This window comes from Tachypleus tridentatus, chromosome 6 (genome assembly GCF_004210375.1).
Source record: "Tachypleus tridentatus isolate NWPU-2018 chromosome 6, ASM421037v1, whole genome shotgun sequence".
NCBI classification, from domain to species: Eukaryota; Metazoa; Arthropoda; class Merostomata; order Xiphosura; family Limulidae; genus Tachypleus; species Tachypleus tridentatus.
The window spans coordinates 97,512,020-97,525,394 of record NC_134830.1 but is presented as its reverse complement, the minus strand read 5'-3'; the positions used below and the strand labels follow the sequence as shown (position 1 = coordinate 97,525,394).

The 13,375-nt window shown below is 32.2% G+C and overlaps 1 protein-coding gene across 3 annotated transcripts in view; it reads right to left on the bottom strand.

Annotated features, from left to right (window-relative positions):
• The window catches only part of LOC143253133 (uncharacterized), a 91,535-nt gene that overhangs the window by 54,137 nt on the left and 24,023 nt on the right, over nt 1–13,375 (bottom strand). For all 3 annotated transcript variants that reach the window (XM_076506460.1, XM_076506462.1, XM_076506461.1), the window contains 2 exons: nt 10,456–10,480; nt 6,924–7,391 (listed from right to left, as the gene is read on the bottom strand). In XM_076506460.1, coding sequence (XP_076362575.1) covers nt 6,924–7,391; nt 10,456–10,480 — 493 coding nt within the window. The remainder of the gene's footprint in view (nt 1–6,923; nt 7,392–10,455; nt 10,481–13,375) is intronic.

The window sequence follows — 13,375 nt, the reverse complement described above, 5'->3', positions numbered from 1 at the left end:
GAAAATATGAAAGCACATTTGTGATAGACCAAAGATAGTACAGTATCGTGCAACAGTGTTAAGACAAACTCAAAAATTTGATTTCTGACTATATTCAAGAACCAGTAGAAGGTAAATCATAGATGATGGTAAAAACTTTATTAATCTTCATATTTATTACAATAGAAATTCAGCATAAGTGCTTGAGTTCAGCAAACATTTAATATTTTATGTGTCTCCCTTTTGCTTTAATAATTGCAGACAGTCTTTCAAGTATTGTTGCAACATATCTAATCAAAGTTTTCTTTGGAATTTTACTCAAAATGTTTCTAATACACTTCCATAACATTCCTTTTGAAGTAATAATTGGTTTGTTGAGTTTTTAATATATAAAATTCCAGATCTGCTCAATTGGGTTGAGACTGGGGCTCTGTGAGGACCATTTCATCATTTGAATGACTCCAGCAGCTTCTTTCTGTAATTTCTACACAGTTTGGATGAGTGTTTGGGGTTATTATCTTCTTGGTAGTGGAATCCTTTACCAATAATATGCAAACTACTGGGTATATCATAATGGATCAGAACCTGATTATATTTGTGTCGGTCCATTATTCCTTGTATTTTGCAGATATCTCCTCTTGCCTCTGCAGGAAGATATCCCAAAACCATCACACTACCTCTCCTATGCTTCATAGTAAGTGCTATACATTAAAGTATTTTTCATCTTTCTTCTGCCAAACTTACAACACGTGCTTTGAACCAAATATTTCAAACTTGAACTCATCCATTCATAACACACTTTTCCAATCATCAAAAGTAAAGTTTTTGGACTTTTTAACAAAGTTCAGTAGCTTGACAACATTTAGAGATTGAAGTAAAAGTTTCTTAACTGCAACATGACCAAATAATCCATTCTCTTTGAGCCTTCTTGATACTGTAGATCTGGAAACTTTTCTGTCATTTAGTACATGGTCATTTATCTCATGCTTGATATCAGTGGTAGTCTTCCTTCTGTCCTAAAGGCTGCAGAAACGAAGCTACTTTAAATCAGTATCATTGAGTTTAGGTGTTCTGCCTCTTCCTTTCCTATTCTCAAATTTATTTGTCTTGGTCTCTTGATCTAGGGTGTACTTAACAGTGTTTGGAGAGCATTTCAAGTCTGTTGCAATTTATTTGAGAATCAAACCAACATCATGTAAAGATTTTATGCAAATTTTGCTCCACTAACAACTCTATGCTTTTTGGGCCATGGCATGATATCAAAACTTAATATATAGTGTTAAACACTGTTTTAGCAAGGTTTGTTTGTGAAGTGCTATTAAATTGATTTCTTCTAGCATATACTGGTACCATATGCTAGTTCCTTACTAGCTTCTTTCTATATACAGTAAAACTTGTCTAAGCTGGAAACTGCATAAAGTAGAAACCTGTACAAGCCAGAAATATCAAAATTTTGCAGCATTATCTTAAGATTTCTCTTATAAAAGGCTCTCTATATGGTTGAACCTGCATAACACGGATGGAAAACTATTGTTCACCTACCTCATCTATCAACAAGTGGGAACAAAATTTTAGTAAGGTGGAAAAAATGTTGTTGATTAAATATTAATTATTTAATTACTAATTTATTTAAATATTAATAAATTCTTGTTTAATAATTTGTTTAATCATTAATAAATTCTCAGACATTTTGTTACAGTAAGTATTGGTTAATTATATTCTGTTCTTTTTTTCTGCCATCATTATTCCAGAGATCACTATTCAAAAAAAACAATTGACTGTACTTTTTGTCACATTTGCTGATGGAAAACTAGAGAAACTAAGGGTAATAAATAAAAGTGAAAATCCACGTTATTTCAAAAATTTAAGAAAGAATCAACTTCCTGTAGAATGGAAAGCAAATAATAAAGCAGGGACGACAAGTGCTATATTTGAGGAATTTTTGAACAAATTAAACAAAAGAATCGAACAAGAAAATAAGAATATCCTACTTTTCCTAGATAATGCAACTTGTCACCCAAAAGTTCAACTTTCAAATGTTCGTTTAGTCTTTCTACCTCCACGTACAACATAAGTTCTACAGCCACTAGATAATGGAATTATACAGTGTATAAAATTGAAATACAGGAAAATTGATGCTTCAGCATATTATTGCAAACATGAATGACTGTAAGAGAACATCTGAAAAGACCACGAAAATTGATGTGTTATATGCAATTGCATTTTTTAAGCCATTCAATCAAATGCATAATAAAGTACTTTCTAAACTATAGATTTATTCTTGATAATTGCAGAGATTGTGGAGAAATTGTTTGTTATGATGATTCTAGTGAAATCCAAACTCTGATTGAGAAGATTGATGGAGATGATTCTGTGAATGCAGAAGGTTTTGTGAACGTTGACAAGAATGTTTTAACATAAACTGATGAAACTTATTTAACATCTATAATAAAATTGCATGTAACAGTGTGAGACATTCAGAAGATGAACAAAATGTTTGTTTTTTTTTTTTAATTTTGTGCAAAGCTACTCGAGGGCTACCTGTACTAGCTGTGTAAGACTAGAGGGAAGGCGGCTAGTCATCACAACCCACCGCCAACTCTTGGGCTACTCTTTTACCAATGCATAGTAGGATTGACCATCACATTATAATGCCCCCACGGCTAAAAGAGCGGGCATGTTTGGTGCAATGCGGATTTGAACCCGCGACCCTTGGACTAGGAGTCACACACCTTAACCCACCTGGCCATGCCAGGCCATGAACAATACGGAAAAATAGTGAGGAAACAGAAATTCCTACCTCATCGCAAGTGTTAAGTTATATTAACACTATCAAACTGTATGCAAAAATGAAGGGGGAAAATGAGCTTCATGAAAAGGTTGTAGAATTGGCATTCTCTTTTAACTGCATGAGAAAGCCCATTAAAAAACGAAAAGTTGAAGTTGGACACTTTCTTCAAATAAATTGGATTAAGATTTTGTGTACTTGTGTATATTTTGAATGTCTATTTTTGTTCTTATTCCAATAAATATAGCATAAACAGTATAACAGTTTTATTCACAAATGTCTTACTTCCCTTGAGTGAAGCAAGTATAAAGTTTTGCTCAAAGATTATATATAATTAAGGAAATGAATGTTCACTGTTTAAACTGGAAAACCTGCTTAAACTAGAAATTTTACTCGGTTCTATGCGATTCCGCCTTAGACAAGTTTTACTGTAGTTAAGGTACTGCATGTGGTACTATGACAGTTATTTCATCCCCTAAATTTGATCTGTATGTTCATTCAGGAAGAACCCTTATGATATGCCCTTGGTAAAAGTATATGGAAGTTCTAAAAATTAAGTATTCTCATCCTGTCTCACTCAATTGTCAACAAGGATCAGTGAAGCATTACTACAGTGTTGAGATTTACATTCTGTAACAGCATAGAAGAATTATCCCCATAAAATGGATAGAACGAAAAAAGTATTCACTTGTTCTAAAACTTTTACACAGTACTATAAGTAAAGACATAAAGAACTATATAGTGGAAGTATTTCATAGACTAGAAAGACTGCAATATTGCCTACTCCCACAGTGCAGTGTAGAAAACGTTAAATCCAACACAATTTACTAAATACAAAATTCCTCCAAAAACAGATACCAACATTAAATAATATCATATGTGTGGTGATTTATTTTATACAATTATTTTACACTTCTATAACTAATGGTTTTTCAAAACATAATAATCAAATCGTGGGATAAGATTGTCATCAAAATGTTTTAAACTAAAATTTAGTAAAATAGGTTTTCTAGTTTCTTAATACAAGATGTGTAGTAAGACTTCTTATTTATATTTACTTTAGTTCATTCATATATAGGTCAGGTTCACCTCATTTAATAACTGTATTGTGCAAATAATTTATTTAATGTCAGTCATTATTAACATCCGAGATGTGAGGTGGTAGAATGGTTTAAGCAAATATTATATTTGATGTTCATAAAATATGTCTGTTGCTTCATTCAACAACTCATAGATCATACTGCTATATGAGGAAATACTTGTGTGTCAATTACACTACATAACAGAATTTTTACTTTTTCTTGTTCCTGGAGCAGAAAGTGTTATTTCCCAATTGCTTATGCCTAAAGTAAATGGAAAAGACCTTTTTTCTCTTCAAACTTTGCTTTTGTGACCTGGGAGCATATAATGAAAACATGATGGGAGACTATATTTGGGGACTAATACATGAAAGTGATTTACATTACAGTCACAAATCTCGAAAAACTACTCACTTCTAAACATTTTTGTATAACTTTAGTATAAATACACGTAAATCTTAATCCATATGTTTTATTCAGACCTTATCTACATGAAAATGTGCAAATTTGCCCATTTTTACATAGAAAATAGGTTAATTTCTAAATTTCATTATCCAGGTCACAAAAGAAACGTTTGAAGGGAATAATGGCCATTTTCTGTACATTTGCAACGTAATCAATTAAGAAATAACACATACTATCCGGGAACAAAATTTGTGTTACATAGTGTTATTTAAGACAGAATAAGACAGTAAGCATTCTTTTGGCATGTTGCCAAAAATGTAGTGTGGTTTGAAATGGAACAATGAGTGAGAAATTCATTTTGTAGATTTAAAACCAGTTCTGGTGGTGAAAAGGGGGAGCTTTCATTCATCCAACCATACTCTTGGATACATGACAAATAAGGGTTGAGTATGTGAATGCCATTATCCATACATACTCTGCACATATTCCCTATTGTCTGTATGGAAGAATGAGCTAATGACAATTAAGCTACCACTGTTTAGAAGAAATGCTTTGTCAAAGGCATAGCCAGGGAGAGACAAACTGGACCTAGACCCCCTGAAAAAATATCAAGGCATATTGATCACATTATTTCCCAGTATTTTTTATATATAATATTAATTTTGTAACAGTTAATAAAAAATAAATATTAGGTTGTCCAGAAACAAATGTCGGAATTCTCACAATAGCACTTAGAAGCTAAATACTGATTAAGTAACTTATCGTTGATTGGTTGGTTTAATCCAATGTTTGTTGCTTAATTGAACTCTACTCAGAGTAAGTTTCACAATCCCCAAGGTAGCATGGACAAGAAGGGCTTTCATCTAATTTTCTTCTATGACTTCAAATTTGGACAAAACGCTACTAAAACTATATGGAACATCAACCAGGCATTTAGCTTCATGGATCTGTTACCAAAAGTACAGTTTAGCATTGATTCCAAAAGTTTCAACATAGAGATGAAAGTTTGGAAGGCCACGAGGTCATGGAAAGAAGCCATCTTTAGATGAAAACACATTAAGGGAAGCAGTTGAGACAGACCCTTACACAACAGTATAATAAGCTTGCAGAAAACGTAGACACAGGCAAATCAAGCATTGCTAACAACTTGAATGCAATTGGAAAGACGAAAAAGTTGGATAAGTGGGTTCCAGACGAGCTGACTGAAAATCAACAAAATTGGCATTATGAGGCCTGTCAGGGTCAAAGCTTTAAAAATTGAACAAATTTGGAATTGAGGTTCTGCCTCATCCATCTTATTCCCCAGATCTTTCCCCAATAGATCTTCATTTTTTAAAGCACTTTGACAACTTTTTGAACGATAAACACTTTTAAAATAAGGCAGCTGCAGAAGATGCTTTCAGGGAGTTCATTAACCATAGAAACTCTGATTTCTACAGCAAAAGCATAAATATCATTGTTACACGTTGGCAAAACTGTGTTGAAGCAAATGATGCTTACTTTGCTTAAAACATGTTTTACAACACTGATTTATACTTTTCCAAACTTTGCAATTCAAAAATGACATTATTTTTGAACAACCTAATAAAACTTACATAAACACTATTATATTTGACTTGATTTGTTTTAATGATTATTTTATTAAAAATTTAGATCGATTTCAGCTTTTTTTAATTCATTGCCCTCCTTAAGATTTTATATATACATTGTTACATTTCATGCTGTCGCCTCTGGTTATGTTCTACCTCTCTACTCTGAATCTTGACAGTAATCTTGTTCAAATAGTTTCCATCAGAAAATGCCGTCAAGTCAAAATCATGCCACTTCTCCCTACTTACTTTTAATAATCCATCTAGTGTATAAGAACAAAGGTTTCTTACAGCCTGTTTCAACAATCCAATCACATAGAATTGATGAACACTATCAGGCAACTTTACTGGTATGTCTTCATATATAATAAAATGTATATCAGCTTCATTGTCCAGCTGTTTGAAGCACATACAAGTTGAGCAGATACTTTATGGAAGTAGCTTGCTTATAGGTGATTTTTACTGCTTTTTCAGATTGAGATCCTTCTTAATTAAATTGCATAATTTTACCTGCTTAAGTACAAATTGTCATAGGTCTCTCTTTCCAACATTTCAAATTCCTTATTTCTTTGTTTTCCAATGGCATTAAGTAAAAAGGATATCCCAGTCTTAAAAAGTTTAAATTCCTGATCTGAACTCTACATTGTGATCAGAGTTTAAGAATACTTTGCATCAGAAAGGAATATTTCATGCCCTTCCCAAAATTAAGCAATTTTACAGCATCACACTAGCAAACAATGTCAATATGTTGTTCTGGTACCTGTTATTTCATCACAGCTTTATATTTACTGTGGTTGTGATATGACATTAACTTGCATATTCAAAATTGTTTTAATGAAATACTCAACACTGTAAATGCTATGTATAGAAATTAACAAAGCTTCAAGATTGACTTTAGGTTGTTTGTATATGTATAAATACACAAACATTTGCATTTAACATAACAGGTTTTGACTAAAAATACTTTATATCCACAAAAGCACACTGAACTATGATCTAATGTATGTTCAGTTTGCTTCGTAAAATGTTCTAGGCAGGATAAAATAATAACTAAAAGTTCTACAAATTAAGCATATCACTTGCATATGAGCTTCAAGCAGTTCTGTTTGAGATGTAGGAGTTGCAATCAGTTCTGTTTGGCTTGTTGATGGAGCTGAGACTACTTCTGGTTGGCTTGTAGGTGGAGCTGCAAGCATTTTTGTATGTTTGTTCTTACCAGTATAAATTGTTGCTTTTTCTTTACAAGAAAACATGGAATTACTACTGGAACAAGGTTCAGTTGAAGCATTAAATTTCTCAACAGGTACAGCCTTTGAATGTAAAAAGAATTTTTCTGTTTCCGATTCTGATAGCGACTGGGCTTCTTTGTCTGTAATGTTCTGCTGAATATTAGATGGAGACCAGCTATTTGTAATTACCACTGTGGTTTCAAAATGCGTGGTTTCATCAATAAGAGGAGCAGAACTGCTGTACCTCAGGTGGGATTTTAGATGACCACTAGACCTTCTGGAATCCATATGTTCTACACTTGTCAGCAACAATGGAGAATAACTGTGAACGCAAGAAAAGAGAAAATTAACACTGCCTAGTGATAAACCTATTTCAAGACTGCAGATATATTCTGAAAATATAAATGTAAGAATATTTGTATACATGTATTTGCGTGTACACAAAATAAATATTTATACTTTGAAATAAACTAGACAGTGAAATACACAAAGTTGAATGGAACAACAAAAACACAATACAATTTCTTTTACTTTGAAACTGAAATCTTAAATAAATTCAATGTGCTAGTTCACAAAATATACTATTTGTAATTTATTTGTCTAGCATGGTTTACTGCTCTGACTTCATTTATAAATATACAGGATGGAGTCAGGTAAACTAATGTTGACTTTTTTGTTCAATGCATACAATCAAGACATAGTGCAGCACTTACTATCTCTACTTAATTATGATCATTATGATCCCATGAACAATGATTAAGTAAACTATAACTTACCCATAATCAGACATTTTATCAATAGCAATTAAAAGGTTCTATTACAGATCTGCAGTGGATGAGGAGGGAAACAATTAGATCATAGTTCAGTGTGCTTTTGTGGATATAATAATAATGGCTTATATCAAATAACATTATTACATGAACATAATTTTATAATATCAGTGTAAAAGGTTTTGCTTGGATTTTAAATGGAACATGTTGCTAGAATTAATTGAAATGTCAGTCTAATGTTTCAATATTAAGTTTCTAATTTTATAATATCAAAATTACATGATTTTTCAATCTCCAAATACTAATTATTAGCTGCATGTCCTATATATTAGTGCTTTCATTACTAATATTTGTAAAACAACAATGTCAAAACAGCATGCTTAGGTTTCAAATCTAATTTTAACACTAGCATGAGTTTCTAATTGTTTTAGTTCCACTTCTACTGCTACAGGTATACTCTAGTGGTAAGCATGTTGTGCTATGGTTTGTAAAGTCCACAGTGTATGCCACAACGAAATCATACTCCTTACATTCAGTAGTAACTGCATTATAAAAGTGACTGTCAATCCCATTATTTAGTTAAAAGTCATTCAAAGCTTTGATGAGTGGGTCCAATTTATGTATGTCTATATTTGAAACTTAGGAAGTTTTGGCTTTTTTATTTTGCCCATACATAAGATTTCATTCAGCTTGGAAATATTGATATGATCACTTATTTTCATTTATAACTTCAAAGTGACAAGTTTACTTGCACATATAATTTCTTAGTACCACATCTATTTACATTTTTAATATGTAAAGCCAGTAGTACCTGAATCCTCTAATCCCCTAGTACCAATAACCCATAAGTTTCTATTTTTAATACCATTATTTTAAAGATTTCTTTTTTACAACCAATGTTGCATTGGCATTTTTACATTTGTATTACAATTATAACTTGCTTTTTCTAACCATGTACTACCAGTCATAGTTTAATATTCTAATCTTATAGCATTTGAGTTTCACGATGTCTAATCGATTAACACTGCAATTAAGGAATATTACTATTGGGACACTTATATTAATTGCACTTGAATCATATGTACCATCAACTGTTTAACATTACAATTATTGCCTGGGCTTATAATTTATATGTTTCAATATTTCCTGGATATCTAATACTGCAGTAAAACTATTACATGTTTCTAATATTATAGTATCACTATTATTTATATTCTTAATATCGTAGTGTCTTTATTACTTGACCTGGCATAGCCAGGTGAGTCAAGGCATTTGACTCATACTCCAAGGGTCACGGGTTCGAATCCCAGTCGCACCAAACATGCTTGCCCTTTCAGCCGTGGAGGCATTATAATATGACGATCAATCCCACTATTTGTTGGTTAAAAAGTAGCCCAAGAGTTGGAGGTGGGTGGTGATGACTAGCTGCCTTCCCTCTAATCTTACACTGCTAAATCAAGAACAACTAGTGCAGATACCCTTTGAGTAGCTTTGTGTGAAATACAAAAAACAAACAAACAAACAAACTTTATTACTTTCATTTCTAGTTTCGTTGTACATGGTAATTAAGGTACTTGCAATCTCTAGATCATGGGTTTGAATCCCATCACCAAACATGCCCAACCTTTCAGTCATGGGGACACTGAATTGTGATAGTTAATCTCACCTTTCATTGGTAGAGAGTAAAAAAAACGTTTATGGTGGGTGGTGTTCACTAGCTGCTTTCCCTTTACTCTGTTACTTCTAAATTAGGGCCAGTTGATGTAGATAATCAAGTAGTTTTGTGTAAAATTCAACAAATAAACTTGTAGTTCCAGCATATTAGAACTTTATCATCACAGTAACTATTGTGCAGAACTATTATTTTGTAGTACCTTTATTAAGTGAATTTCTGATCATTTTTCATCAGTGCTATCTACATTTGTGTTTTCTAGTGTTGATTTTATTTTTAAATATGTTGTTTTGAATAATTTGGATTTCTTATTTCTTAAGATCAATATTGCTGGCTTTTAATATTTTAATTTGTTTGCTTGTTTATTGTTAAATACATGCCACTTTTCAAGATTCAATTTCTAATTACATAAGCCCTTGGACTTACAGCTGAACCTCGAGATGCGTGTGGGGAGTGTTATTTTACAGAGCTAATATTACCCGAGTTTCAGATATAGCATCATTTCATTTTATAATTTTATAGCAAAATTACTCAAAGACTAACTGTGCACAATTATTCCCAGTTTTGAACTCACACTTAGTGAGAGGCAAGAGAGAAAGTGGTTAGATAACAGAACCCACTGCTAACTTTTGAGATGCTCATCTACATGCCAAGTGAGATTTGAATGTCACTCTTTTAAAGTACATCCATATTCCCAGTGCAAGAAACATTTTTGCAGCAGATGTGAAGAACGAACTCTCAGATTAACAAGCTGGGTAAGTTAACCACTAAACCACACCTAGCCTTATAAACCACTGAAAATAAAAGTATGTAAACAGTGTAAAATCAATAGAGCTTTAAGTAATGTATTGATATTAATATTTTTAAAAACTAAGTTAATAATGGATACCATTAAGTATTCATGAAAAATAGCAATTATAAAAATATTTTGAACTAGTACTTACTCTTTCACGCAATCATCTGCAATAGCTGTTTGAAAGAAAAGAGAAAACACAATTAAAAATTAGTTCTATTCAGAAAAAAAGTGTTTTGAACTTTGCTAAAACAATTTCACATAACTTTACTACTAGAATTTTAACTACCTCTGTTATAATAACTTCAATAACAATCTAATCATGCTAAAATATTATTTACTTAGAGTAACATTTTCACCAAACAAATTCTGTTATGACAACTTCTACTTTACTATAAAGTTCCTACTCATTCCTATTATACCAGTTTTAATTCATTCCTATAATAGTGTTGCTTCCCTCAGTTTACTATTATACAAATACGACATCTCATTATCACTCATAGGATCTGGAATGCAAATTATTGGTCATTCAACTTATGCTATTTGTAGTGATCTCATGCAATCTTGTCTCAGTTGTCACTTTGAAGGGAATCATAAAACTTAAATTAGTTGATAAACCTTAATTAAAACTCAAAAGAAAGCATGTTGGTGTTTTACTCATGTAAATATATTCAAGTGTTTCTAATAGTGTGGAACAGCTTCCAAATTAATGGATATAAACACTTAATCACCTAAATAATTCAAGCCACATGACTAACCATAATCATAAAGTGCCTGTTCTGAGGCCAAATCACACGTTCTAGTCACAACTGTATACTTCCACAAATTTCTTAAGAAAAGTTTTCAATCAGCTGGTTAATCTGTATGTTAAAGTTCCATCACAAAATGATTTACCTTCAATGGTTCCAAGAACACATCCAATGAAATCAAGATATGTGAAGTAATATTGTTTTTCACAGATAAGTCAGGCTTCACTGTGTATCCAGATAACTGGCACATACTCATTTGGAGGAATCTGAAACCATCTCCAACCTTATTTTCATAAAATGGCATGATGTACATGGTAGTGATGGTAAAAATATAGTAAATGTACATTTTCTTCATCCTGTAGGATGGTGCATTATTGCTATGTTACAGGGACTAAAACTATAACATTTAATGCCAATATATGCTGGTGTTATTTGCCCTCTCATCAGCCTAATGAATGATAATGTCTTCTTACCAGGTAAAAAAAAAGTACCAAATGTTATCTGAACTTGTAGAACCTGCTTGATCTGTAATAATTTCCTTATGTTTGCCATGGTAAGAAGACATCTAAATATCCTGAAATTAACTACAGTGGTCTCTCTCTATGGGACTTTACAATAGCTGTCAACTATTACTATAAAATCCTATTTTTATTTAAATTTCAGTGGCAATAAAATGTATTTAATTATATCACAATATCCATCATGCCAAGAGATAGGCTGTCTTTGATCTACTAAGACACCTTAGTTGAAATGGAGAAGGGAAGGGGTGTTAAAACCAGAGATAGTGTAGGATCATAAGATGCAAGGTGTAAAGCTATAACATGTTGTCCAAGTAATTTTGACTGCAATTATAACCTTTTCAAGAATGCTCTAGTTCCAGATACTAGAAAGGACTAATACTTTTGTTGTTATGAAGATTTTAGACACTTACGGGTCAAAAATCTTAAAGTAGAATATCATAGCCTAATGGCAATAATGAAAAATAATTTAGTCCATGACCTTTATGGGTATTGCCAAAGGCTGTTTCCAGAAACATCTTTGATAGCTACTTGGAATAACTGCTTAATTTAGATAGCCTAATATTTGATACTGTAAGGTATTTAACAGAAAAAGAGGAACTTTGTGATTTGGATAGTCATAAACAAGTATGCCAACATTTCAGGCCTGTAAAGACCAAAGTCATCAACAAATATAAGTTCAAGATCAAACGCCTGAAGTTTATGAAAATTTGGCCATTTATCCGAATGATCTGTGATCCACACATAGGAAGATTTATCCCATTGAGACATTACCAGATCCTAGTTGAAAAGTTAAATTCCTAGCCGATTCCCAAATGAACCCTGGTGACATCAATGTAGGTCTAAAACCTTTTACCTTTGACAGAAGCATTTTCCATGATAAAAAAGATTAAAATCGTCCCACCAAACAACTTGAGAGAGAAAATGAAGCTGCATATTTTTAGTGTAACAGATTTACTGTTTTAATATCTAAGCTTGTTTCATTACATTTTTTGTATGTGCCATATACTCTTTACTATGTATCGCGCAAATCCCGCCTGTTCTCGAAAGTTGTAGAACATTCTTGAGTGTAAAAATCAGCAATATTTGTTTTACGAAAACGCCGGTGCACTCGATCGTTCTTGAAAATTCCAGAGTCTCGCATGATATATAAAAACCAACGAGCTGAGAAATATTATTAGACAGCTTCAGTCAGTATGCTACAAGCCTAATAAGCTATAATTGTGATTTACGTCTATTAAACGCAAAACCACAGAATTGGATCAGGAATGTATATATATTTGGAACATTATACAAGCACTTCAACTTCGGTGAATTGTTTCAGACGTTACTCGTGATGACAAGTAATCCACTTGAAGTAAAAATGTATCTCAAGACGGCTGGTATGAGTATTAAAACTTTTATTTTAAAAAACATACTTTTCGACTTTCTTAGGTCATCTTCATGTTAACAAATATCTTAATTGCGAAAAGAGTTAGCCTCTACCTAATGTAAGGCTAGCTGAGAAAAGACGTTGTTAGCTTAAGCGAGGTGCAACAATATCAGCTTAGAATTAATTTTCTCGTTGTGAACCTCGATCGTCGATAAAATATTTAGTACTAGATCGGATACAAGACTCAGTATTGTGTGTAAATTTATAAACTCTTGTATATAAACCATCCTTTGTAATAACTATTAGTAATGACCGTCATCATAAATTGTAATGTTTTTTTTTATTTCTATATTAAAATATACTTATGTTAAGAAAAAGAAAAGTATGTGTATTAATATTGTTGACAAATACTATAAATTAGATATACATTAA